The 24535-nt window shown below is 33.5% G+C and overlaps 3 protein-coding genes across 4 annotated transcripts; 2 read left to right on the plus strand and 1 right to left on the minus strand.

The window, feature by feature from the left end:
• Positions 1–3118: 3118 nt before the first annotated feature.
• Positions 3119–3640, plus strand: LOC25497799 (uncharacterized). Its single transcript, XM_013592520.3, has one exon. The coding sequence runs from the start codon at positions 3238–3240 to the stop codon at positions 3445–3447; it is 210 nt and encodes a 69-aa protein (XP_013447974.1). The 5' UTR covers positions 3119–3237; the 3' UTR covers positions 3448–3640.
• A 9090-nt stretch (positions 3641–12730) lies between these two features.
• LOC25497801 (chaperone protein ClpB1) lies at positions 12731–17882 on the plus strand. 2 transcript variants are annotated; one of them, XM_013592522.3, is made up of 6 exons: positions 12731–12863; positions 13675–14828; positions 15185–15366; positions 15663–16297; positions 16627–17104; positions 17185–17882. In XM_013592522.3, the coding sequence occupies exons 2-6, from the start codon at positions 13679–13681 to the stop codon at positions 17458–17460; spliced, it is 2721 nt and encodes a 906-aa protein (XP_013447976.1). In that variant the 5' UTR covers positions 12731–12863; positions 13675–13678; the 3' UTR covers positions 17461–17882. The 2 variants fall into 2 exon arrangements, with proteins under 2 accessions (XP_013447976.1, XP_039684044.1); XM_039828110.1 differs by lacking the exon at positions 12731–12863 and having other exon boundaries at positions 13610–14828.
• A 1237-nt stretch (positions 17883–19119) lies between these two features.
• LOC25497802 (uncharacterized) lies at positions 19120–19806 on the minus strand. The gene has a single exon (XM_013592523.3). The coding sequence runs from the start codon at positions 19728–19730 to the stop codon at positions 19521–19523; it is 210 nt and encodes a 69-aa protein (XP_013447977.1). The 5' UTR covers positions 19731–19806; the 3' UTR covers positions 19120–19520.
• Positions 19807–24535: the final 4729 nt, after the last annotated feature.

Consider the following 24535-nt stretch of genomic DNA (forward strand, 5'->3'; position numbering starts at 1 on the left):
CATTATTCGGTGAATATCACTTCTACAAACTAAAAGAAAAAACTCAAAACCCAATTTTTATCATGCTAGCTTCAAATTGAGTTCACTTCAAATCCAAAAAATTACACTAAAATTAATTAATTAATCAACAACAATTAAAAATAACACAAACCCATAACATATCAGATCAGATCTATGTATTTCCAAAAAAAAAGATCTATGTATTTCCAATCACCAAAATAAAAAACCTTAACTTTATTTCAATTCATAGGTAACTTCTAACAACAACAACAACAAAATCATTAAAAAGAAAAACACATCCAATTATTACAACTTACAATAATGCAGTTTCTACCTCAGATCCAGGTGTAACCATATCAACCAGTATAGATATGAACACGAAGAGCCAAGATGATAACAGCATAAAGACCAAAGAAAATAAGTGTATGAATGAAAATAGCTTTTCCATTTGTCTTCATACCACCAAACTCAAGCTGTTTTCCATTTCCTGGAAATGAAAACAACAACCCTGGTTGAAGAAACACAAACAGCACAACTCCAATAACCACTGGTGCCCAATCAGACATTTTTTTGAACACTAGTGAATAAAAAAAAGGTAGATCTTTATGACCCAGATGAGAAAAATTGTGACTTTCGGTGAAGAAAGTGGTAAAGGTGTTGAAGCTTTAAGGAAATGAGTGAAATTTCTTGGAAAGTGATGTTTTAAAATTTGGAACAATTTGGAAGCACAAGAAAAAGTGTGGCAGGTGATATTGTTTTTGTTGACGGTAGGGTTTGGTTGTGTGTGGGAGGTACTAGGTAGGATATGGTATGGTACTTTTTTTTTATTTACTTGCGTCAGGATTAACTGAACAAAAGATTCTTTGGTATGGGTTTGATTTAGTGGGCCAAGATGCAAATGTCATGCAATTGATGTTAGACAAATTTACTCTTACCCCATTGTTTTTGAAAGAACATACCCTATCAATCGACCAATTTGAAGGGAAAAATACCTTTTGTTTCGCATATTTTTAAAAGACACTTCAACGCTTAAGTTAATATGAAAATGAGGTGGAATTGATGAACGTACATTAATTGGTGGTGATGTGTCCCTTATGTAGACATAAGAGATAATATTGAGTTTGACGCATTATTGGGTCTCACCTTGTGAATGGATAATTATCTGATTGAACTTTGAATCTTTGGTCAGTTTAGAACAACACTTGTGCCTGGTCAAAATAATTTAAATTATTAAATGTAGTTTAAGGTTTTTAGACCTTGCTTGTCTCACAAGGATCTCTAAATTATCAATAGCGAGTAACTGTCCACAAAAATGTGGCTCTTATGATTGATACTTATGCCACTCCTTATTTTCCCTAGATTTCAAACACATATTTGCACGCGTCAATCACATAAACGTAACCTAAGATATGGCCTGCAGAATGAACAGGGTTCATTATGCAATTAAATTTGAAAATTAATCAAAGAAATGGATTATCATTCAAATCAGACTCAAATAGCAAAAATATGCTAAAATTATGATACTTTCAAAATGTCAAATTACAAAGCCATGAAGAATGTGCCAAAATGCACTAATCAATTTTTCCATTAAGGATAGTTGTCTATATGGATAAAGACTTGAGGGTTAGAAACCCTAGTTTCTCACTATAAAGACTAACTTATGGCCTCATTTTAGGTACATACACTTTCTATCCTAAATAGTTCTTACCTATGATGCTTACCGGTTTGACGGTATGCAAGCAATCTAACTTCACCATCACCTCAGAGAGTGTTGATCTTAAGTTCGTTGCAGATCTATTATGTCATTGATCCATGATTAATGATTATATAAATAAATTCTCCAAAAACATTTATGAAATGAACTTACAACTTATGTAAAAATATGAAATTTCTCTTTAACTATAAAAATAATTTAGAAATAAATACTTTTTTTTGTGTGAAATAAAGTACAAATAAATACTTATAGCTTGAGTTCTATTATGATATTTTATAATGGGAAATGTTAACAAGTGTTTTAGGGGCACTCTTTAAGGACTATAAATAGTATGTATTTATGAAAAAGTGTGTAATCAATGCATTGGAAATCGAAACATTTAACTTTTTAAAAAAATAATTACTAATTTTGGAATGCTTAAAGAGTGTCCCGGGGGCACTCGTTAACGAGACACTTTCGTAATTGATAAGTTATTGTAAAATTTGTTGTAGATCATTATTAAAATTTGGAGTTCTCTCATATCTTGCATGGAGGTGTTTATCTCTCTTAATTTAAATCGTTATTTTAAAAAAAAAAAAAAAAAATATGTGTTCTGACAATCAATATGTTTTTATACTATTTGCTTTTGATATTTTCAGCTTCTTAGCATTAGATGTTGTTAACCTTCTACATAGAGTTCAAAGGATCATGCATATAGCAACGTAATGTCAACTAGATCCACACGAATATTGTGTTTACAAGAGCGGTTATTGTATGTTTGTCTTATATTCATGTGTAAGAAATCATTTAATAACCATTAATTATTCCTTGAACACACAGACAAATTATTTATGCAAATACATCACATAGCTTACTAGAGAAGAATACACTATAAAGTACACTGCAATGAGTTTGTCAATAATGTGTGTGTCAAGACGAATTTACTCATAAAGAATGTAAATTCTCCATCTAATGTTATTTTAGCTCTAAAGTCATTCTTATTACCTTAGAATGACGACCATCATCGCACCTTAAATTTTTTTCATTACAAGAAAACACCAAAAAATATTGAACCCCCAATAATATATGAACGAGTAGCACATTATTAACTTCAATTTCCGATCATTATAGCATAAAGGGGGCCAATGATATGAGTTTTATTGGCCACTAAAACACAATGATAAGTCTCATCAACCATATCTTGCGGTATTTGTTTATTCCAAGTGCTGTTCATCTTTTATTATAGCTTTATAGCCACTCACAAAAGTTAATTAATTCGTTGGATTTTGACTACAAAAGAAAACGATGCCTTTCTTATCTAGAAAAATCCACATATAGGCCCCGGATATAAAGGAGAACATATGTTAAAGTAAATTATTGATGACTTTAATGTTAACTTTATAGGATTCTAATTCCCTTACTTTAGGGATATAATTAGAAACACCACATTAATAGCTACATTTGATATAGTTTTTTTTTTAGCATTTCTTCTACTTGCTCTTTTTTCATTCAAGCATTGGAATTGATTCTTAGAGGTATAGAGAATGAATAATTGGGCTCCTCCTCTCATAGCTGCAGCTTTATTTTGGCTATTATCACCAGGAATGATTTTTCAGCTTCCAGGGAAGAATTCACCATTGGAGTTTATGAATATGAAGACAACTATTGCATCAATTTTTGTACACACTGTTCTTTATGGTTTGCTTCTCATGTTGTTCTTTGTTGTTCTTGATCTTCATCTTTATATCACTTGAAGTAGATCAAGTGATAATAATAATATATGTTACTTTTGATTTTTCCTTTCATACTTGTTTTCTTGTTCTTGGCTCTTAAAGCTAATTTCAAGAGTAATTTGATTGTTGTTTATTCTTGGAAAGTGTTATATCTAAATAAAGTATGTCATGTTTTCTAGTGAAGTTTATGTTACTATAATGTAATTTTGTCTTACATAATTCACATGATATTTTCTTCCTTTCTTCTCTCTTTTTCATCAAAATTAATAAAATTATCCACAATCCTCTATTAGAATACAGACAACAAGATTAAGTGAAACTAATTTATGAAGAAAGTGGAAATTGTAATTGGCTAAGAAAAAGATTTTTTTTTTTTTTCCTTCCATGATTTGGTATCGGAAGAGTTGAAATACGGTTTCCTCGAGGAAAAAATTTAGTTAAAATTTCAAGAATCGTTCATTTGAAAGATGGTCCAATTCTATGTGTGAATATAATTTTTCATATGCACGCTTGATAATTGGTTTTATATTGAGTTTAAAAGATCTAAGAACCACTCGAGACTAATCAGTCAAAACAATTAACACGATATATTACCACACATCCAAAGTCTTTACCAAAGTTATTTGGAAGTTTCTTCTCTACCAAGGTTGTTATGGATAGCAATATTGAACCTGATGAATTGGGCTTAAGTGAAGGAGAAGAGGAATTGGCCCATGTCACTCCCATTCGAGCCAAGAGGAACAAGACCCGACCCAAGTATCTAAGGGACTATGTTGAGCAGTAAAGCATAGGATTCCTTTTGATTGCCTACTAGGTTAAGATAAGGCCTTAGTGGAATATTCTAGTATTTCCACCAGCTGTGTGACCGTTAGGCCACAGCTGTAGCAGTAGCCAGGACTTTCCTTTAAGGATGAGTCACCCATGTAATATTCCCCTATATATATTCTACCATCTAATGAAATAAAGGCATCAATCATTATCATGAAAGTTAGCTTAGTCAGTAGCTTATTTTGTTCTTTCTCTCTTTTCATTATCAAATCCCTTTCACTGGTGCTTTCATTTGTTTGTAACCATGAGCTCAAATGACTCACCTGACATAGCAGAAACCTTGAAACAAATCCTACGAAATCAACAGTCCTGCCAAAATCATATCAATAACCTATCATCAGAAATGAGCAATCTACGAACTCGTTTTCCACCTCCTGGATTTACTTCATCCTATGCAAACACATCCAACCCCCATGCTTTTACTGCTGCCGCCATTAAACTTGATATACCCCGTTTCAATGGTACTGATGCCTTAGGTTGGATCTTTAATATCAACTAGTTCTTTGACTTTCATCAAACATATGAAGATCAGCGCCTTCGCATCGCTTCCTTCTATATGGAAGACGACGCCTTGCCCTGGTACCAATGGATGTTTTCAAATGGCCAACTCCTTTCCTGGGCCACTTTCTTACGCGCGCTGGAGCTCAAATTCTCACCCTCCAAGTACGAAGATCCTCAAGGTGCCTTGTTCAAACTGTGCCAAACTTCCACCATTCTTGCTTATCAAGCTAAGTTCGAATCGTTGGCAAATCAGGTCATCGAACTTCCTCCTCAGTTTTATCTTAGTTGTTTCATTTCCGGTCTCAAACCAGAGATTCGCAGAGAGCTACAAGCTTTTCAACCCTTGTCTCTTCATCATGCTATCAGTTTAGCCAAATTACAGGAAGAAAAGTTTTTGGAACAATTTTCCCTTACCCCAAAACGAACAGAACCACCAAATTTCAATCGCTCAATCACCATGCCCGCTCTTACTACCACTCCCACACCAACCAAACCACCACATAAACCTTCACCACCAATCAAACGCCTTTCTCCAGCTGAACTTTCCATCCCAGCCACTGCTGTCGCCGCCAGTTTATGATTTTGGTGGCTGAACCAGAAGAGGATGATATCGTTGAGGATTCTCTAACCCAACTCCTTCTTACCGAAAAACCACATGACCAAATTGACTCACAACCCTCCACTTCAGACAACCCGACCCAAATAAGTCTTCATGCCCTTAAGGGCCACTCTATACCTCAAACCCTCAAAGTGTTGGGTCAGATCAAAAATCATCCAGTCTCAGTTCTAATTGATAGTGGGAGCACCCACAATTTTGTTCAAGATCGCATTGCTAAGCAGTTGGGTTTACCACTAGAATCAAACCACTCATTCCAAGTGCTAGTAGGAAATGGAGAACAACTACCTTGTTCATCTTTCAGTCCTCAAATTCCATTACAATTAGACTCTCACAAATTCTTGGTGGACATTTTTGTGCTTCCCCTAAGTGGTGCTGAATTAGTATTGGGGGTACAATGGCTAAAAACTTTGGGGCCAATCTTAACTGATTATGAAGCCTTAACCATGAAATTTGTCAAAGAAGGTCAGAGAGTTCAACTATTGGGCCGGAAAAAGCCCAGCCCACTTGAATCCTCCCTACACCAACTTAAGAGATTAACAGATACACGTGCCCTTAACACATACCTCAATGTACAATTGGTCTCCCCACCACCAACACAGCCACAAATTTCCCCACCCTTACCTCTAGAGATCACTACTATCATGGCCAAACACAACAAACTTTTTCCCGAACACCAGAAACTACCTCCTAAATGACAAACGGATCACAACATCCCATTAAACACAATGCTGACCCCATTAATGTGTGCCCTTACCGTTACTCTCAGTTTCAAAAGAAGGAAATTGAAACTTAGATACGAGAAATGCTTCAACAAGGCATTATTCAACTCAACAACAACGCTTTCTCTTCACCAGTTCTTTTGGTGCGCAAAAAGGATGGATCTTGGCGTTTTTGCGTCGATTATCGCGCACTAAACACTATTACATCAAGGATCGATTTCGAATTCCAACAATCGACGAGCTTTTTCATGAACTTTACGGCACTCAATGGTTTTCAAAATTGGATCTCCGATCCGGTTATCACCAGATTCGCATGAATGAAGCCGACATCCATAAGACAACATTTTGCACTCATTAGGGGCATTATGAATTTCTGGTGATGACCTTTGGGCTTTGTAACGTACCATCAACTTTCCAATCATCAACGAATCAACTGTTTCAACCATATTTGCGGAAGTTTGTGATTGTTTTCTTTGATGATATTCTGGTCTACAGTAAAACATGGGACGAACACCTGAAACATTTGGAGATTGTATTTCAATGCTTGGTCAAACACCAATTTTTCCTCAAGAGATCAAAATGCAGTATTGCCCAACCTTCTATTTCCTACTTAGGTCACGTCTTTTATTTTGGATCACATTTTGTCCTGAGTATTATTTCTGTTATTTTAGGAGTGGTGTTTGCAAGGTTTACCTCCGAGTTTCCGATTTTATCAAAAAAACGAGTTTACCTCTGAGTTTACGTTTTAACGCTCGATTTTCAAAACCTTGGGTGTTTGGATCCTCTACTTTGTATTCGACGACGTAGTTGATTTGATAGGAACTTTGTTCTCGTCTTATATATGATTCTTTTGATATTTTTTTCATATGTTTGGTTTTTCTTATTATCTGGATTAAAGCATCCCTTCTAATCTTAATATATATTTCAATTCTTGCTTTTGTGAAGAAGAAAACTCAATTATTTTTGCTTCAAAAAAAAATGTTTATCTACTAGATGTCATTTTCCTTCAACAAAACTAGTCATTTGTCCATCTATATATAAAGTAACCAATAACTTGCTTAAGGATATTTTTGTGCTCTTGTATAAAACTGTATGCGAAAGATGAGAACAGTAAAATTTAAGTAAACAAAAATCACATCAATAGCTGAAACGCAAAAGCATTTATGAACAATAAGGGAAAGCAAAACTAGTTTGCCATTTGATTTTGCAGAGAGAAAAAGAAAAGAGTGTCGCAATGGATGTGGTTTTTTTTTTTTTTGTCTAGAAAGAAATCGATTTTAAACAATAACTTTCCATTTGGCTTATTTTAAGTATTTTAGTCTAATTCCATTTTAAGAAATTATAGAGTCTTTGGAAGCATTGTAAGTGAGCATGAACTCAGTGTTCACGTTGTTGAGCGAGCAAGACACCTTATGGAGGGATGATTGGCAGAGCATACTCCCCCAACAAACGCCCAACCGCAGCATGGTCCGACTCTAGGAAATCACACGCGCCATCCTTTGCGTATGACGATGACACGTATATGCATTGCTAAAACTGTGAGCTTCTCCACGAAATACCCGATTGATGTCAGTGAAGCCCTTGGATTGCTACATGCATTACAATGGTTGGTAGCTATGCAATTCGATAATGTCGATTTTGTGGTGGGCTCAAAGTTAACGCCTGATGCTTTCAACACTTCTCGTTATAATGATACAGAGTTCGATCACGTCATTACAGCATGTCGGAACCTCTTTTCATCCTCTTTCACAAACTCTAGGGTGGAGTTTAGTCGACGACAAGCAATTATGGTCGCTCATATTCTTGTTTGGGAAGCCATGTTATCAGCTATTCCCATAGTTTATTTTGAAGTACCCGATTGTATCAATTGTATTATTGGTACAAGCATCTTTTCTTAAAAAAAATAAAATTAGTAAGATAGATCATTTTTTTTACTAAAATAAAATATATTCATTCTTTCAAATTGATAGAATACATTGATACAATATAAAATATTTGTTGGGTATTTGTATTGGCTGCATTATTGCGAAAACAAATATCCATGTTTGTATTGTTGGATACTATGTTCCAACATGTTTTAGGCATTTCTGTAAGATGTTGGATATAATGTTCCAACATACTGGCATGGTTCAGTGTGCCTTGTTTTATGCCTGATTGTACGCACGCTTTATCTTATTAAGGAATCCACATCCTCATATCTTGCTGACCAAGCACCGCGCATATCTGTTCAGAATCAGTTGTGTTTTTATTCCTAAATGAGTGATAATATTTTAGGGAATATTTGGATATGTTTGGAAGTTCCTAAAGATGTTCCTATATATAAGGATTTTCCTTATTTGTCACTGATTCTTGTTACGTAGTTCAACTGAATGATCTACTTTGTTCTGAAGCCCAACAAGGTTAAGGAGCCCATATTGCTTTTAGTATATAAGGAAGACTTCAAGACCTAATTAGGTATTCAAGCCGTCATTCTAAAAGAATAGTTTTTAGGGTTTTGAGTCGTGTTCTTTGTGCGTCTTCTCTTGTATCGTTTTGATGCAAGTCTAAGATTGTTTTTTTATTTGTGAGTCTTTCTTGTATCACCTTGATGCAAGCTTAGGATTATTTATTGTGTTGTAAACTTGTGCTACCCCAAAGCTTTGAAGCAAGGTTGTAGTTTTGTGTTTGAAGGTAACTCACCATTTTGTGTTTAAATTTGATAATCACAGGGGCTGTGATTGATTGTAGGATAGTGAGATGGGATCTCAGATCTAGGAGTTCTTAGGTTGAAGTCTAGACGAGCAGGTCCTAGGTCTTAAGTTGTAAACGAAGAGTTTGCCGAGAACTTTAGAATAAGGACTACACTAGTGGATTTCCTTATTTGCTTAGTAGCCCCCAAACCCAGAGTAGGTGTGTTTGTCACCGAACTGGGTTAACAATTCTCTTGTGCCTTCTACTTTTCTGTCGTTTATATTTTCCTTGTTGTGTTTGTTTTCTGCTAGCACGATGTTCTAAACATTACATTCAACATTCGTATTTTGTGTCTGATGTTGGAACATCGTATAAAAAATCTGGTTGCTAGTGTGTCGGAATTTCAATTTTATTACATACAATTATTTTCTAGCGTAAAACTAATTAGGTTTAAAGGTTGGATAAAACAAAATTAAAAATAATTATTTATAAAATATCTTGGATCAAAATTCAAAATGTTTTAAAGGTTGGGAGGTTAACTTGTTTGAAAGAAAAATATAGAAAAATCCAAGTGAGTGAAAATGGTGATGAAAAGAAAAAGAATATAAAGAATAGTCTCTTGACAAATATTAGGTTTTATAAAATTTTAATTTTGATTAAAATTATAACTATAGATATTTTGGATTTTCATATTGTAACAAACTATATATTTTTTCTTTACAAGGACAAACGATACTTATATTCTTCAATGACATCAATAATATAGAAAATATAATATAAATTTTTATATTTTCTAATGACGCCAACAAAATAACATGCTTATATGCAAGTTTGTTTAAGGGTATAGCTAGAAGTGAAAAAGTCAACATAAAACTATGTATTTCCTTTTTATATAACTAGTGTTCAGAAGGGTATTAGTTTGCATTTTCATATCGTAACAAACTATACTTATATTCTTCAATGACATCAATAATATAGAAAATATAATATAAATTTTTATCTTTTCTAATGACACCAACAAAATAACATGCTTATAAGCAAGTTTGTTTAAGGGTATACCTAGAAGTGAAAAAGTCAACATAAAACCATATATTTCATTTTTATATAACTAGTGTTCAGAAGGGTATTGTTTCTCCACTATTTTTATTGTAGTACTGCGTATAAATTACAAACATTAAAATTTATGAAACTCTGGTTTTGATTTAAATTATTTTGATTTTGGTTAAAATTATAGGTATACATATTTTGCAATTTCATATTGTAACAAATTATATTTATCTTTTTCAATGACACCAACAATATAGCAAATATAATATAAATTATTATCTTTTTGAATGATACTAACAAAAGATGTATTCCTTTCTTTCGAAAGATGTATTCCCTTTATATATACTAGCGAAAAGACAGACACTCATGTGCCCATTTTTCTGTTTTTTATTGCACTAACGCGTGTAGATTATCAACGATATTTTATAGAAATTTTGCGTGTAAATTTTAAACGATATCTATACTATATATAAAGAATATAACTTCTTTCAGCTCTTTTGAGCTGCCTTTTCCCTTTTCAAAAATGTCATCAATTTTCAATACAAATAACACATGTAACAAATAGATTAGAATAAATTTAAACATTAAAAAAATGTAACAAACACGATATGAATATATATGTGTGTGTTTGGTTTTTTCGCTTTATTATTTAAAAAGTGTAACAAACTAGATGAATATATTTATACTTACCTTTTCATTATCCCAACTATACCGTTAAACAATTTTTTCTATAATAAAGATTGTTGTTGGCGTCATTAAAAAAAAGAATTTAGATTATATTTTTTTATTATACTGTTGGTGTCATTGAAATAGAAAATCATGGTTTGTTATAACTTGAAAGCAACAAACATTTATATTTTTAGTTTTAATCAAAATAAAATTTCAAAAATAAAAAAGAACCGTTCATAATTTTCAAATGTTAGCGCAATAAAAAGAGCAGAAAGACGGGCACGTGGGTGGCCGTCTTTTCGCTAGTTTTATATAAAAAATTTGATATAGATTAAAATTATAAGTATAAATATTTGTGACTTTCTTTTTCTGAAGAAAGATATTTGTGACTTTCAAATGTAACAAACTCAACAAACCATATTTAGTTTTTTTCAATGACAACAATAATATACCAAATATACAAAAATGCTTATTTTTTCAATAACACCAACAATATAACATTTTTATAGGAAAATTTGTTTAAGGGTATAATTAGAATTACAAAAAATTCAGCCCCAAATTCCCTCAAAATCATCTATTCTCTTTATATATAGTATAAGTGTTTAAACGGGCACACCGTGTATATGTATGTCCGCTCTTTTTATTGTGCTAACATGTGTAAATTATAAGTATTTTTTTTTTATGAAATTTGGATTTCGATAAAACTTACATTACAAACTAAGTTTATCTTTTACCAACAATATAACAAATATAACATTTGTTTTTATCTTTTTCAATATCACCAACAATATATAATATAGGCAAACTTTTTTTTAATGATAGAAATGAAATAATGAAATATCTAACCTAACATATCTTCTATTCCCATTGTAACAGAAGATTAAAATATTTGGACTACTATGGAGGATCATACCACATAGACTTTATTATATTTGGATTATTCAACATTTCCAATGCAGCTTGAGCGTTCACGCCACGAAAGCTCCACCCTTCAGCATGCTTAGCTCAACCCTTCATCATACCTTGCTCAGCTTGACCATTCATGTCATGCTTAGCTCAGCTCCACCCTTCAACATGCTTAGCTCAACTTCACCATTTAGGCCATGCCTAGCTCTGCTCCACAAATCAGTATGCCAAGCTCAAATCCCCCCTTCAGCATGTCTAGCTTAACTTGACCATTCAGATCATGCCTAACTCAACTCCACAATTCAACATGCCTACCTCAGCTCCACCATTCAACATGCTTAGCTCAACTCCACCTTTTAACATGCGTAACTGAGCTTGAGCATTCAGGTCATGCCTAGCTCCACTCCATAACTCAACATGCCTAGCTCATTTCCACCATTCATCGTTATTATCTAAGCTTGATCATTTAGGTCATGGTTGGCTTAGCACTACCATTGAAGTTATGCTTAGCTTAGCTTGACCATTCAGGTCAACTAGAGCTTCAACTCATCCTCACAGTATTGTCCAAGTGAAAGTTGTGGTCCTCATAAAAAGTGTTTCATGGCATGCCACACATCTAGCACGAAAATATAACGTAAGTTGCACACAATCTATATCTATGAGTCATGTATGGAGGAGATGGAAGATGACACTTAGAAGGTAAGAGGAGATCCACTCATTATATAGCCTAAACCTGATGTCTTCATCTTAGTCATTTTAGAGTATTTTTGGAGTTTCTTTTAGGAAGTTCCACTAATTAGCTCATATATTGTAACTTGTGTTTACATACGTGAATAGAGATAACAAAATTACGCGTGTATACACAATAGCATTCATAAGTACAAAATACATAGAACAATAGTATATATGTCTTATTTTAATTATCATTTAAAAAAAAAAATCTATGTCAAAATAATCTTCATTTTAGAATATCAATGCATCGTTTATTATTTTTTCTCACTGATATACTCTTATTTATTGAGTTCTATTTTACTTAACTACTCCAATAATTATAATTAATAAGAATATTTTAATAAATGATATTAAGTTTACCATAAAATAAATTTAACTAATCGTTTCTTTAAAAACCACACACAAGTCTGAAACAATAATTAAAATTATCATTTTGGTCTAGCTTTAAATGGATCCCCGCAAGTAAGCGGCGAGATTAGTCCCCTCTAGTTAGTTGATTCTTGGATTGTATATCAAGTTTTCAAAAATAAAATAAAAAAGTTTAAAACGATATTTAAAATAAAGAGAAACGAAAGATATATAGTAGGAAACGAAAAGACGGGAAACAGAAGAGTCTCAGAAGAAGAAACCTAAACCCCATTCTATTTCTGCTTCTTTCCAATAAATAGTCTTTCACTCACTTGCTTTAGAAAGTCTTTTCTGTTACAAAGAAGAAGAGAAAATAACACTTGTCTTTACAATCAAAGGTACGTTAAAACTCTTATTCTACCGTCTCTTGCTATGTGTTCCACGCTACTTTTCTGATATATTGTCTATTTTAGGGTTTTGTGCATGTTTCTTAGTTTTATCTTTTGTTGGTTTTGTGGATGTCTTAACGGATTTTATCTATGAAGCAAAGATACCGATACGACACGGACACTTACACGCCGACACCACTAATAATTTGATAAATTCACATAATTTAGCGTAATTATAAGTGTCAGTGTCGTGTACCGGATACGACACATGTCCGACACCGGGACACGTCTAATCCAAGGAATGTCGGTGTTTGATTATAAATTACCTTTAGCCGTTGATTTATGAAACTTGTAGGTCCTCGAACACGGTATTCACACAGTGGCTGTTATTTTATTTTTAGGAGGAACAATTAGGGTTTTCACCTGATTAATGATTCATATAATCTAGGTCGTTTTGATAAGTACACGATTCTCTATTCAAGTTGGTATTTTTATTTAGGATTAACAATTAGGGATTTCACCTGATTAACAATTAGGATTATAAATATGTTTTTGGTTCCATAAAATTATCAAGTTTGGTCATCCCATTGAAAGAGTCACACTCTTTAATCCAAACAAATCTATCATACAAACAGTTTTAGTTATGTTGAAACAAAACATGTTTAATTATGCTTTGATTTTTAGATGTTATAATAATTCTTTTTCTAAGCATATGGATAATATTACTAAATTTTCTTCCAAAAAAGTTAGAATTTTTTAGACTAAAAAGTGAGTAAAAAAATCTATTTAATCTTTTTATTTATTATTTTTTGTAATGTAGGTAAATGGATCCACGAAAGTTTACAAACAAAACAAACGAATCATTTGCTGTTGCTAGAAAACTAGCAATAAGTTCAGGACATGCTCAGCTCACTCCCATACACCTTGCATCCACTTTAATTTCTGATCTCAATGGTATATTTTTCCAAGCAATTTCCAATGTCGGTGGTGACGAATCTGCACGTTCCGTGGAAAGAGTTTTAAAACAAGCCCTGAAAAAATATCCTACTCAACAGCCTCCACCACAACATGTACCAGAAAGCTCTTCCATTATCAAAGTCATTGAAAGAGCACAGGAAGCACAGAAGTCACGCGGCGACACTCATTTAGCAATTGATCGATTGATTTTGGGAATTCTTGAGGATTCTCAAATTGCAGACTTGTTGACAGAATCTGGTGTGGCTGCTTCTAGGGTTAAATTAGAGGTTGAAAATCTTCGCAGTAAAGAAGGGACGAAAGTTGAGAGTGCTTATAGTGACAGTAAATTTGAAGCGTTGAAAACTTATGGTAGAGACTTGGTCGAACAAGCAGGGAAACTTGATCCTGTTATTGGACGCGATGAAGAGATAAGAAGGGTTGTGAGGATTTTATCAAGAAGGACAAAGAACAATCCTGTTATTATAGGTGAGCCAGGTGTTGGTAAAACAGCTGTTGTTGAAGGGCTGGCTAAGAGAATAGTTAGAGGAGATGTTCCTAGCAATCTTGCTGATGTTAGGTTATTTGCTTTGGATATGGGAGCGTTAGTCGCTGGTACTCAGTATAGGGGACAATTTGAACAAAGGTTGAAGGCAGTTTTGAAAGAAGTGGAAGATGCTGAAGGGAAGGTTATTGTTTTCATTGATGAAATTCATCTTGTTCTCGGTGCCGGTCAATGTCAAGGATCAATGGATGCTGCTAATCTTTTGAAACCTATGCTTGCTCGTGGCCAACTTAGATGCATCGGTGCAACAACACTTGATGAATATAGAAAATATGTTGAAAAGGATGCAGCATTTGAAAGGAGGTTTCAACAGGTTCATGTTTCTGAACCTAGTGTGCCTGATACCATTAGTATTCTTCGTGGACTAAAAGAGAAATACGAGGGTCATCATGGTGTTCGAATTCAAGACCGTGCAATTGTTGTTGCAGCTCAGATGTCTAGTCGGTACATAACTGGTATAGATAAGTTCTCTTGATTTTAATTACTCCATCTGTTTCTTTTTACTTGTTGCTTTTATAGATTTTTTTTTTCTGGTATAGATAAGTGCAATGCAATATACGCTACTGTTTTATCATCATTACACTTTAGTATTTATTGCAAACAGTAATGAGATAATAAATAGTTAAGACTCTCATAGGTAAAAGAGAAATAATTATATCAAAAGTAATAAGATCTATTGATTTTATTGGTACATGTACACAATCTTAAAGCGCAAGTTAAAAGGAATGGAGGGAGTATTTATGTATTGAATGTGGATGGTTTTTGTTGTGGTTTTGCTAACATGGTATGTTTCTGTTTTGTGTTTGTTAAGGGCGTCGTCTTCCTGATAAGGCAATTGATTTAGTTGACGAGGCTTGTGCAAATGTTAGAGTTCAACTTGACAGTCAGCCAGAGGAAATTGACAACCTTGAAAGGAAGAGAATGCAACTGGAAGTGGAACTTCATGCTTTGGAGAAAGAGGAGGACAAAGCTAGCAAAGCTCGTCTTGTCGATGTAAGTGTTGATGTTGAGTTTTTCTTTTTACCAAGGGTTGGTGATATATTTGACAATGAACATATATCTATTCTAAGAGCTATGCTAAATGTACGAGTATGAAAGCGATGAAATTCTGCGACAATTGAATAAAATTAACCAAGAATGGATTATATGGTAAAATAAAAAATGTGTGGTGGAGAATGCTTTTCGTCGGTTTTCGTATGCACTGCCACACTGCCTTCGTAACATCCATTATTATCTGCCTTCGTAACATCCATTATTCTCCTTTATTCTAATTATTGATGTCATTGCAGGTGCGGAAAGAACTTGACAATTTAAGAGACAAGCTTCAGCCTCTGAAGATGAAGTATATCAAAGAGAAAGAGAGGATTGATGAGATTCGAAGTCTGAAACAGAAACGTGAAGAGCTCCTCTTTGCACTACAAGAGGCTGAGAGGCGGTATGATCTAGCCAGAGCTGCAGACCTACGATATGGTGCAATTGAAGAGGTGGAAAATGCAATAAAAAATCTTGAAGGTAGCACTGATGGGAACAAAGGTGAGAACTTGATGCTGACAGAAACTGTTGGACCAGATCAAATTGCTGAGGTTGTTAGCCGATGGACCGGTATACCAGTGACTCGTTTAGGCCAAAATGATAAAGAAAGGTTGGTTGGACTTGGAGACAGATTGCATACTAGAGTTGTGGGACAAGACCAAGCAGTTAAAGCTGTCGCTGGGGCTGTAGTAAGGTCGAGAGCTGGTCTAGGAAGACCACAACAACCAACTGGTTCCTTCCTATTCCTTGGTCCAACTGGTGTCGGTAAAACAGAACTTGCTAAGGCTCTTGCTCAACAACTCTTTGATAATGAAAATCAGATGGTTAGACTTGACATGTCGGAATACATGGAGAAATACTCCGTATCAAGATTGATTGGTGCACCACCAGGGTAAGATATTGTATTTTTAGCTGCATTTGATTATAGTAAAAGCCTAAATTAAACTAGGAGATAAAAAAAATTAATACGTTTGGTCCATGGAAAAAGCTACAAATTTGGTCTTTAAATATTTCAAATGTCGATCAAATTAGTCATTAATGAAGTATCTGTTGAGATTTATTTAACCGACATTTGAAATTTGGTTTTTCAGACTTCATTGAATGCGAGTTTTTTTTTTCTTTCTTTTTCCTTTCAATACTTGTTTAGACTTGTAGTCTTTCACTTATCGTGAATTAAAGATATGCATCTCAAGCGTCATCGATTGTGAAATGAGTTTTCAGGTATGTTGGGCATGACGAAGGCGGACAATTAACTGAAGCTGTAAGGAGAAGGCCTTACAGTCTAGTACTTTTTGATGAAGTAGAGAAAGCACATACATCTGTATTCAACACTCTGCTTCAAGTCCTAGATGACGGAAGATTAACTGATGGCCAAGGAAGAACTGTGGATTTTAGGAACACAGTCATTATCATGACCTCAAACCTCGGCGCCGATCATCTCATAAGTGGACTTTCAGGAAATTGTACCATGCAAGTTGCTCGCGACCGAGTAATGCTGGAAGTAAAAAAGCATTTCCGGCCAGAATTGTTGAATAGGCTAGACGAAGTTGTTGTATTCGATCCACTATCTCACGAGCAATTGAGGAAGGTTGCAAGGTTGCAAATGAAGGATGTTGCTAGTCGTCTTGCCGAGAGAGGAATTGCATTGGCAGTTACTGATCCAGCACTAGATTATATACTTGCTGAAAGCTATGATCCCGTAAGTGCTCTTAAATAATCATAATCTTAATCATTTTCTTAAACAAAAAATGTGACTAACTATGTTTTATTGTTGTGTAGGTGTACGGTGCTAGACCAATTTGGTGGCTTGAGAAGAATGTGGTGACAGAGCTATCTATGATGCTTATAAGGGAAGAAATTGATGAGAATACAACTGTTTGCATTGATGCTGGTCCTAAGGGAAGTGATTTGGTATACCGTGTCGAAAAGAATGGAGGGATTGTAAATGCTGAAACTGGGGTGAAGTCAGATATTTTGATTCAGATACCAAATGGACCAAAAATTGTCGGTGAAAATGGATATGAGGTCATTGGCGATGATGAAATGGAAGAGTAAGCTTTATATAGTCCTTGAATGTATCGAAATTGCAAACATATCGCACAAGTATCTCTTTTATCAGTTGTTTTGGTCCACAAAATGGCTGTGTTTTTTGTTGACAAAAGACGTTTTAGCGACGTGTTTGCAATTTGTGTACATTATGTCTGTTTGTTTGCGCAGAAATTGAGACGAGAGAGATACCTACGACAGATTATAAGAAGAAAGTCTAAAGTTCTTTCGTTTGGAAAGCGAAGAAATAGCAGCGAGAGAGGTCTAAAGCATGGGACCCACCCCAAAATCCTTTCTCTTCCAATATGCGAAGAAAGCGCACCACTTTGCTGCTTTTCCAGTTATGCCACTAACTTATTACAACACGTCTTCTCTTTTATCAGTTTTATGTTCCAACATTTTATTCAATTAAATTAAATTTGCACACTAATTAAATTAGAATAATTGCCTCTTTTATGTACAAAAAAAAAAGATTAATTTAATTATTCAATAAATTTTAAATTAAATAAATAATTATCTTTTTTTTTTTTGGCTTTCGCACCGGTTTCCGACCCACCAATGGTGGACGACTAATTCTGCTCATGCGTAGAGGCCTGCGCACTGGCCAAGTGTTGTTCCCCCTGGGAATCGAACCCGGTATTCCCCGGATACGTCCTTGGAAGGAGCTCCTTGCCACTGGAGTTCAAGCAACTTGGTTAAATAAATAATTGTCTTTAGACTTATGTAATTAATTTAAAAAAATCTAGTGTAATTAAAATAAAATCTAATGTAAATAACAAATGACATTCCAAAAAAAAAAATTAAAACAAGGATATTTTTGTCTTTTGAAGAATTAAGCACACTTCTCTCTTCTATTTCTCTCATCTTTCTTTTAAACCAAACACTACTCTAAATCTACTCTATTTCTCACATCTTTCTCTCTTCTCATACTCTCTCTTACCTATTTCTCTCTTCACAACTTCTCTTTTAAACCAAACACACCCTTAGAGACTATAATGACAATGTCTTACGTATTTCAAAGACCAAAATAATTATTTGCTTTAAGTTCTTTTGACAGATTTACTCATATCTAGTTTTTGTTTATGAACTTTAATTGTCAGTCTGAATTGTTGATGGATGAGTCTTTATAAGTGCTTAGAGTGTGTTTGGAGGGAGCAGTTCATGAATTGTTCATGAACCTTAGGTTTTTAACAAGCTAATTCTCATCATTTTGGAGGGAGTAGTTCATTGTTTTTTAATATATATTTTGTTTTTCTAAACAAGATAAATTTGAATTTCTTTTTTCTTCTTGGTTTAAAAGAGGGTCAAATTCTCACGATAATTCTTTTTTATGAAGAATTATTATAACATTTGGTTAATAAGCAAATATGTTGGTATATCAATAATCGTATTGGAGCTAGCTAAAAATGTAGTTATTCATGTCATTGCATGAATTACCTCATTTGTTAGTCTGCGACTAAACTCAACACAAATTTTATTACCCTCTTTATTTTTCCTGCAGAGCTTGACTCATCTTCCTCTTTCTTATTATTACCACCTCTACTATGCACTATATATTTTCTATTGTCTCTCTTTTTGACCAAAAATTAAAATAAATTTAATAGCAAAATTAACAAGAGGAAAAAGTTAGGTATCTAATCACTACATATAAAATTAAACACTCAATTCTTAAATATATTTTGTTGCGCAATTTTGTATTTCATCTCAAAAACAAGAAAATAAAAGCATAAATTAATATACTAAGATAATCATAATTCATACAACCAAATCGGTTATCCAAAATTAGGCCACACCATATATATATTGGAAAAAATGAATTAAAGACCAAACTTTAACGAGAAAAAAATACGACATTCGTCCCTAATTTCATGACATGCATAAATTAGTGACGAATTTCATTTTTTTTTTCATCTTTAAATTAGGTCATTAATTCTACTTTTTCTAATATACATTGAAAATAAAAAATAAAGAGTCCTAGCTAGAATTAATAATTCAAACCATACAATACCAAATAAACTGAAAAATACATTCTATAATTAAACAATTCATATAGTAATTTGGATTATAAATTAACCAGCATAGATGTGGATTCCAATTGCTAACATGAAGATGCAAACAAGAGCAAAGTAGAGCATAGCATGGATGAGTATTGATAATCCACTAGTTTGAAAGTTTCCAAATTCCACAAACCTTCCTCTACCAGGTATTTGAAATAACAAACCAGGAGTCAAGAGAATGAAGAGAACCACTGACACAAAAATTGGTCCCCAATCTGCCATATTCTTGTTATGTGTTAGGGTCTCTTATTTCACTATCTATTTAAACTATGGTTTGTAAAGTTTGTGATCATATAAAATAAAAGATGAAATAATGGGACATAAAAAGGAAATGGGATAGAAAGGAAAGGAACCAACTTTGAAGAAGAGACAAGTAATTGATGACATGGAAAAAGTGAAAGTTGTAGTATCAAGCAATTGTGATCGATTAAAGATAAAATTTATACACATATGCACGGTATTTTAAATTATAAAGAAACTTCGTTACGATAAGGTACACGCATGAAAAATCATGATACTCACCACTTGTAGTGATGATAATTTCTAACTTTCTTTTTTTTGCTAATAATAATTTCTATCTTTAAGTAAAAATCATGATACTCACCAATTCATGTCGTTTTTATTAAAAAAACAAACACTTGTCTTATCTTTTTTCTAATTATTAAAGATTGAAATAAGTAAGCAAAGAGTTGTGTCTAACAGAGAGGCAAGATTTCCATAATGTGGGTTGAGTTCCTATTTATTATATTTCTTTCGGACTTAAATAGAAGATATATATTTACTTTTGTCAAACAGTTAAGTGGCTAGAAGTTGACTATTTTAAGGTGTAATATATGAGAATTAGGCTCATAAATTTGTGAATTGTGTTATTCTCCATCACAAATTTTAAAATGGTATCAAGAGTTTATTCAAGATTTGTCGGGTCATCTTCTATCAAATTTCTGCTATCAAGTCAGTTAAGTCACGCTCCAGATGTTCGGTCCTAATTATGAGAGAATGTGGTATGAGTCTCATATTAAGCATGAACAAATGCTTATAAGTGGGAACAATCTTCATTTCACAAGTCAGTTTTATGTGGTTATGTTGTTAGACCGAAACACAAATTCTAAGAGACATTTTATATGATATTATATTTTATATCTATTTCTCTAAGTTTTCTTATTATACAACTTACACAAAATTAAAAATACACATAAAAATCAGGGTACATTATATTTTACATCAAAAAAATTTATGTGAAAATATAAACTTCCATTGACATCATTAGTTCAGTTCTAATTGGCTAGTCCAAACTTATTTAATGAGTATAAATCAAAGTCATTAAAATTAAATTTTAAGAATATTGATTTAAAAAGAGTATGGATATGTGAGTGAGATTTTCACCCTCTCATATGAAGAAAAGACAAATATAGATGTAACACAAATTAGTGGGATTATTTTTTATGTTCTCACTACTAGAAAAAGGAAAATTAGTGACGGAAAAAATGAAATTTCTCACAAATTCCTTGGTCGCAAAATTTAGTGACGGAATTAGAGAGGGATTTTACGTTTTCCCTCACTAAATTTCCCTCACTAATTTTTGTTTTTTTAGTAGTGTCTCCTCTTTCCGATTTCCAGTGAAAAAATTATGTAAGAGCTTTAAATCCTTGTCTGTGTGACTTGTGTAAGATTATGACTTTATGATATGGATGGATAGGGTGCTGATAAATCAAATAAAGTTTACTTTATTAGAATAAACGACGTACGTACTTGAGAATTCCTGGTCTCCCTTAGAAAATAAAATGAAAGAGAGAAATTACAACTTGGATAGACGACACTTTTTGATTACTTATGAGCTAAACAATCGAATACCATATTTTAAAAAAGAAAAAAGACAATTACATATATCATAAATGTCACCAATATGTGGTCTGTATTGAGTAATAAGAGACTCGTATACTTTAAGCTAGTGTTAAGAGTTCAAATCAATGAATCATCACTCTTTATGGGTCAAAAGAATTAAAGAAAATCAGTCATCGTCCACTTATGACTTGAGGTCGATACAAATTAATAAAAAAAAACAAAATTATGGAAAGAATTCAATCAATTAAATTTAGATGGTTAATAAGCTTTATCAAGTGATAAATTATTTAAGATAACCTGAGTTTGATTCATAAGATAAATAATACTTGATTAGAGTTTACTTATGTCATTTTTTATCTGATGTAGAAGAAAGAGTTGTTGATGGTGGTTTTCAAATAGAAGAGGTTCCGACGCGATGGATAGCAAGTTTCTGGCGTGGTGAAGACCAAGCTTCTGTGGTGGAGGAGAAAGTTGCATGCAAGCACGTTAGCATTCCGATGTCAAAGTCAGTAAGAGAAAGAGGTGGAGTTTGTACCAAAGAGTGGTGAATGAATCGTACCTTGAACGTGATGCAATGTCACGCTTCTATATATGAAGAGGATTATAACCGTCTTCGTCTAGACGAACGATTTTTAGTTCTAAGTTCCTGCTGTTAATTTTGTAGATGAGCTTCCTTGGTTCTAACTTCACCTTCTTCTTCACTTGAGCTTTCATCTTCACTCGCATACTCACTCTCCCTGTTATCATTTCCATCATGTTCTTCCTCTTTCACCACCATTCTGCAACTCTCTCCCTTTGGGTTATCCAAGTTTGTTCTTGAGAATCCCACCCTAGTCATGTCGGCAAGCTGTGTTGAGATTCTCCCAATTTGCATCTCTAAATTCTTGATTGAAGTTTCATTGTTTCTTCGAGCTTCCTCATGATTCTTGGAGATGGCTTCAATTGTGTATTGGGTTAGGATTTCTTTCAGATTTTTCTTAGGTGGTTGTTGATTGGTTGTTGGAGGTGGGTTAAGGGAATTAATCCCTCTTCATAAGAAATTCGAATGATCTACCCAAGTCTGCATTTTAAGTATTGGAATAGGGGTTTTGTTGTTGCCTTGTGTAAACACGAACATACTTAAGTTGCTCCTCAGATAACTCCAAACTTATTGGAAGGCATGCACCTCTTTCATGAGTTTGCTCACAAAAGTCACAAACTACACCATTGATGGATAACTTAGCCACCTTTTGCGCTTCAACTTCTTTGCTATTTCTTCCAATTTGGCGCTGAGAAGTTTAATGCTTACTAGTAAGGTGTCATGTGTTTTCAGACCAAGAACTCCTTGCTTCTTATTAACAGCCTTATTCTCGCTTTGGGAGCGGTACTCGTTTAAGGACATGTTATTGACCAACTCTCTGATTTCTACAGTTGTTTTGTTCTTCATGGTACCTCTAACGATGTGTCTTAAGAGAATTTGAGTTTGTGGCTTCATGCCATTGGTGAAAGTTAAGGTGATCTCCATTTCTAAAATTTGTGCCCAATATATCGCTTGAGTAACAACTTGTATCTCTCTCATGCATCAAACAAAGGTTCTCTGTCTTCTTGTTGAAAATTGAGAATTTCGTGCCTTTTATCCAAGTGTTTCGTTGCTGGAAAAATTCAATAGAGAAATCACTTCTTCAATTGGCCCCAAGTAGCTATTTTGTCACTTGGAAGTGCGTTAGGCCAATCTTTCGCTCGTTTACTTGGAGAGTAGACAACTAAAAGTAGCCTTTTATCAGACTCTGAAACTCCAGCTAGGTTGATGATGTTGCATGCTTCTAAGATATGTGTCAGGTGAGCATTACAATATTCAGATTCCTTTACGTGAGAATTGGGTCTCCCTTAGAGCGACGAGAAAAGCGGTTTTAATGTCAAAAACAACAGGATTTGTTGGATTGGAACCCTTAGGTAACTTCGTCGAGGTTGTTGAGTCTCATGTAATCTCCAAGTGTGATGCGCTCCACGTCTCCCATCTCCTCATCATATGAGAAATCACTTAAGTCTAGTAGTGGAACGGCTGCTACTATTTGTAATACTCTTGCTTCTCGAATAGCTTTCTGGATTCGTATTTCAGTTTTATGGATGTCAGAGTCAAATAGCAAGGTATCTGAATCTGCACCACATAAAATAACTCGCAAGGATTTTAATAAGAGCTTTCGGAAGAAAGTTAGACTAAGCGATAAGAAAAAAACCAATTATATTTATTTTTTCAATTTTGGGGTATATGTGTGTGTGTATAAACTAAAATTTAAAAGCTAAATCTTTTTTATGATTTTTGTAAATAAAATAAGAATAGAAAAATTAACCTAATCTAACCTAATAAATAAGAAAATAAAAACAAACATAATCTAAAAAGTTAAACTTAGCTAGAAAATACTAACCCCTAATTCAAGGAACTAATCCTTAAATCTAGAAAATACTCTTAATCCTGCTACAACATCAAAATATAAACAATCTCTGACAAGTCAAAAACTTAGATGCAGGAATTGACAAGTGCACCAAATTGAAATAAATTATAAAGTAGTATGTTATCGTTTCTATAGGGATTGTCGTTCAACTTAGCAATTAACAAAAATTATTTATTTATAAAAGGAATTAAAAGAGTTTATGAGTTTTGTTTTGCAAGTTTTGAATTTTTTTTTCACAATGCAAATTAAAATTAGGTTTGTTTGATTCAGATTATTAACAATGGTTAGGGTATCCTTGAATCCCCTCTACCTTATTTGTTGGAATTAACTTAGTTTACTATTAGTTATGATATTGCCTTGATAAACAAATGTTCTGATATGACCCTCTGATGTAAGAGTGGGAAGTTCGAGTATTTGCTCCTCGACAAGGGCTATACTTACGACATCCCCTAAAGATGAATCATAACCCTGACACTCATACTCATATTCAATTAAAAGAAATTAATTTAGAAAATAAGCAATTTACTGATATTCTTGTTCGTGCATCGGCAAGATAGCGAGTCATATACCTTAGCCAATAGATCAGGTCAACCGCTAGATGAAAAAATTGAGAATGGAAGATATACAGATTAAATCAGAAAATTGAATAATATAATGAATATAAACTTTATTAATTGAATCTAACAAATAAGTAGATGTTCGTCGTAGAACCCTAATAAAGAGAGGTTTAGTTACTCATGGTAACAAACATCA

Source organism: Medicago truncatula, chromosome 7, assembly GCF_003473485.1.
Source record: "Medicago truncatula cultivar Jemalong A17 chromosome 7, MtrunA17r5.0-ANR, whole genome shotgun sequence".
Classification (NCBI taxonomy): domain Eukaryota; kingdom Viridiplantae; phylum Streptophyta; class Magnoliopsida; order Fabales; family Fabaceae; genus Medicago; species Medicago truncatula.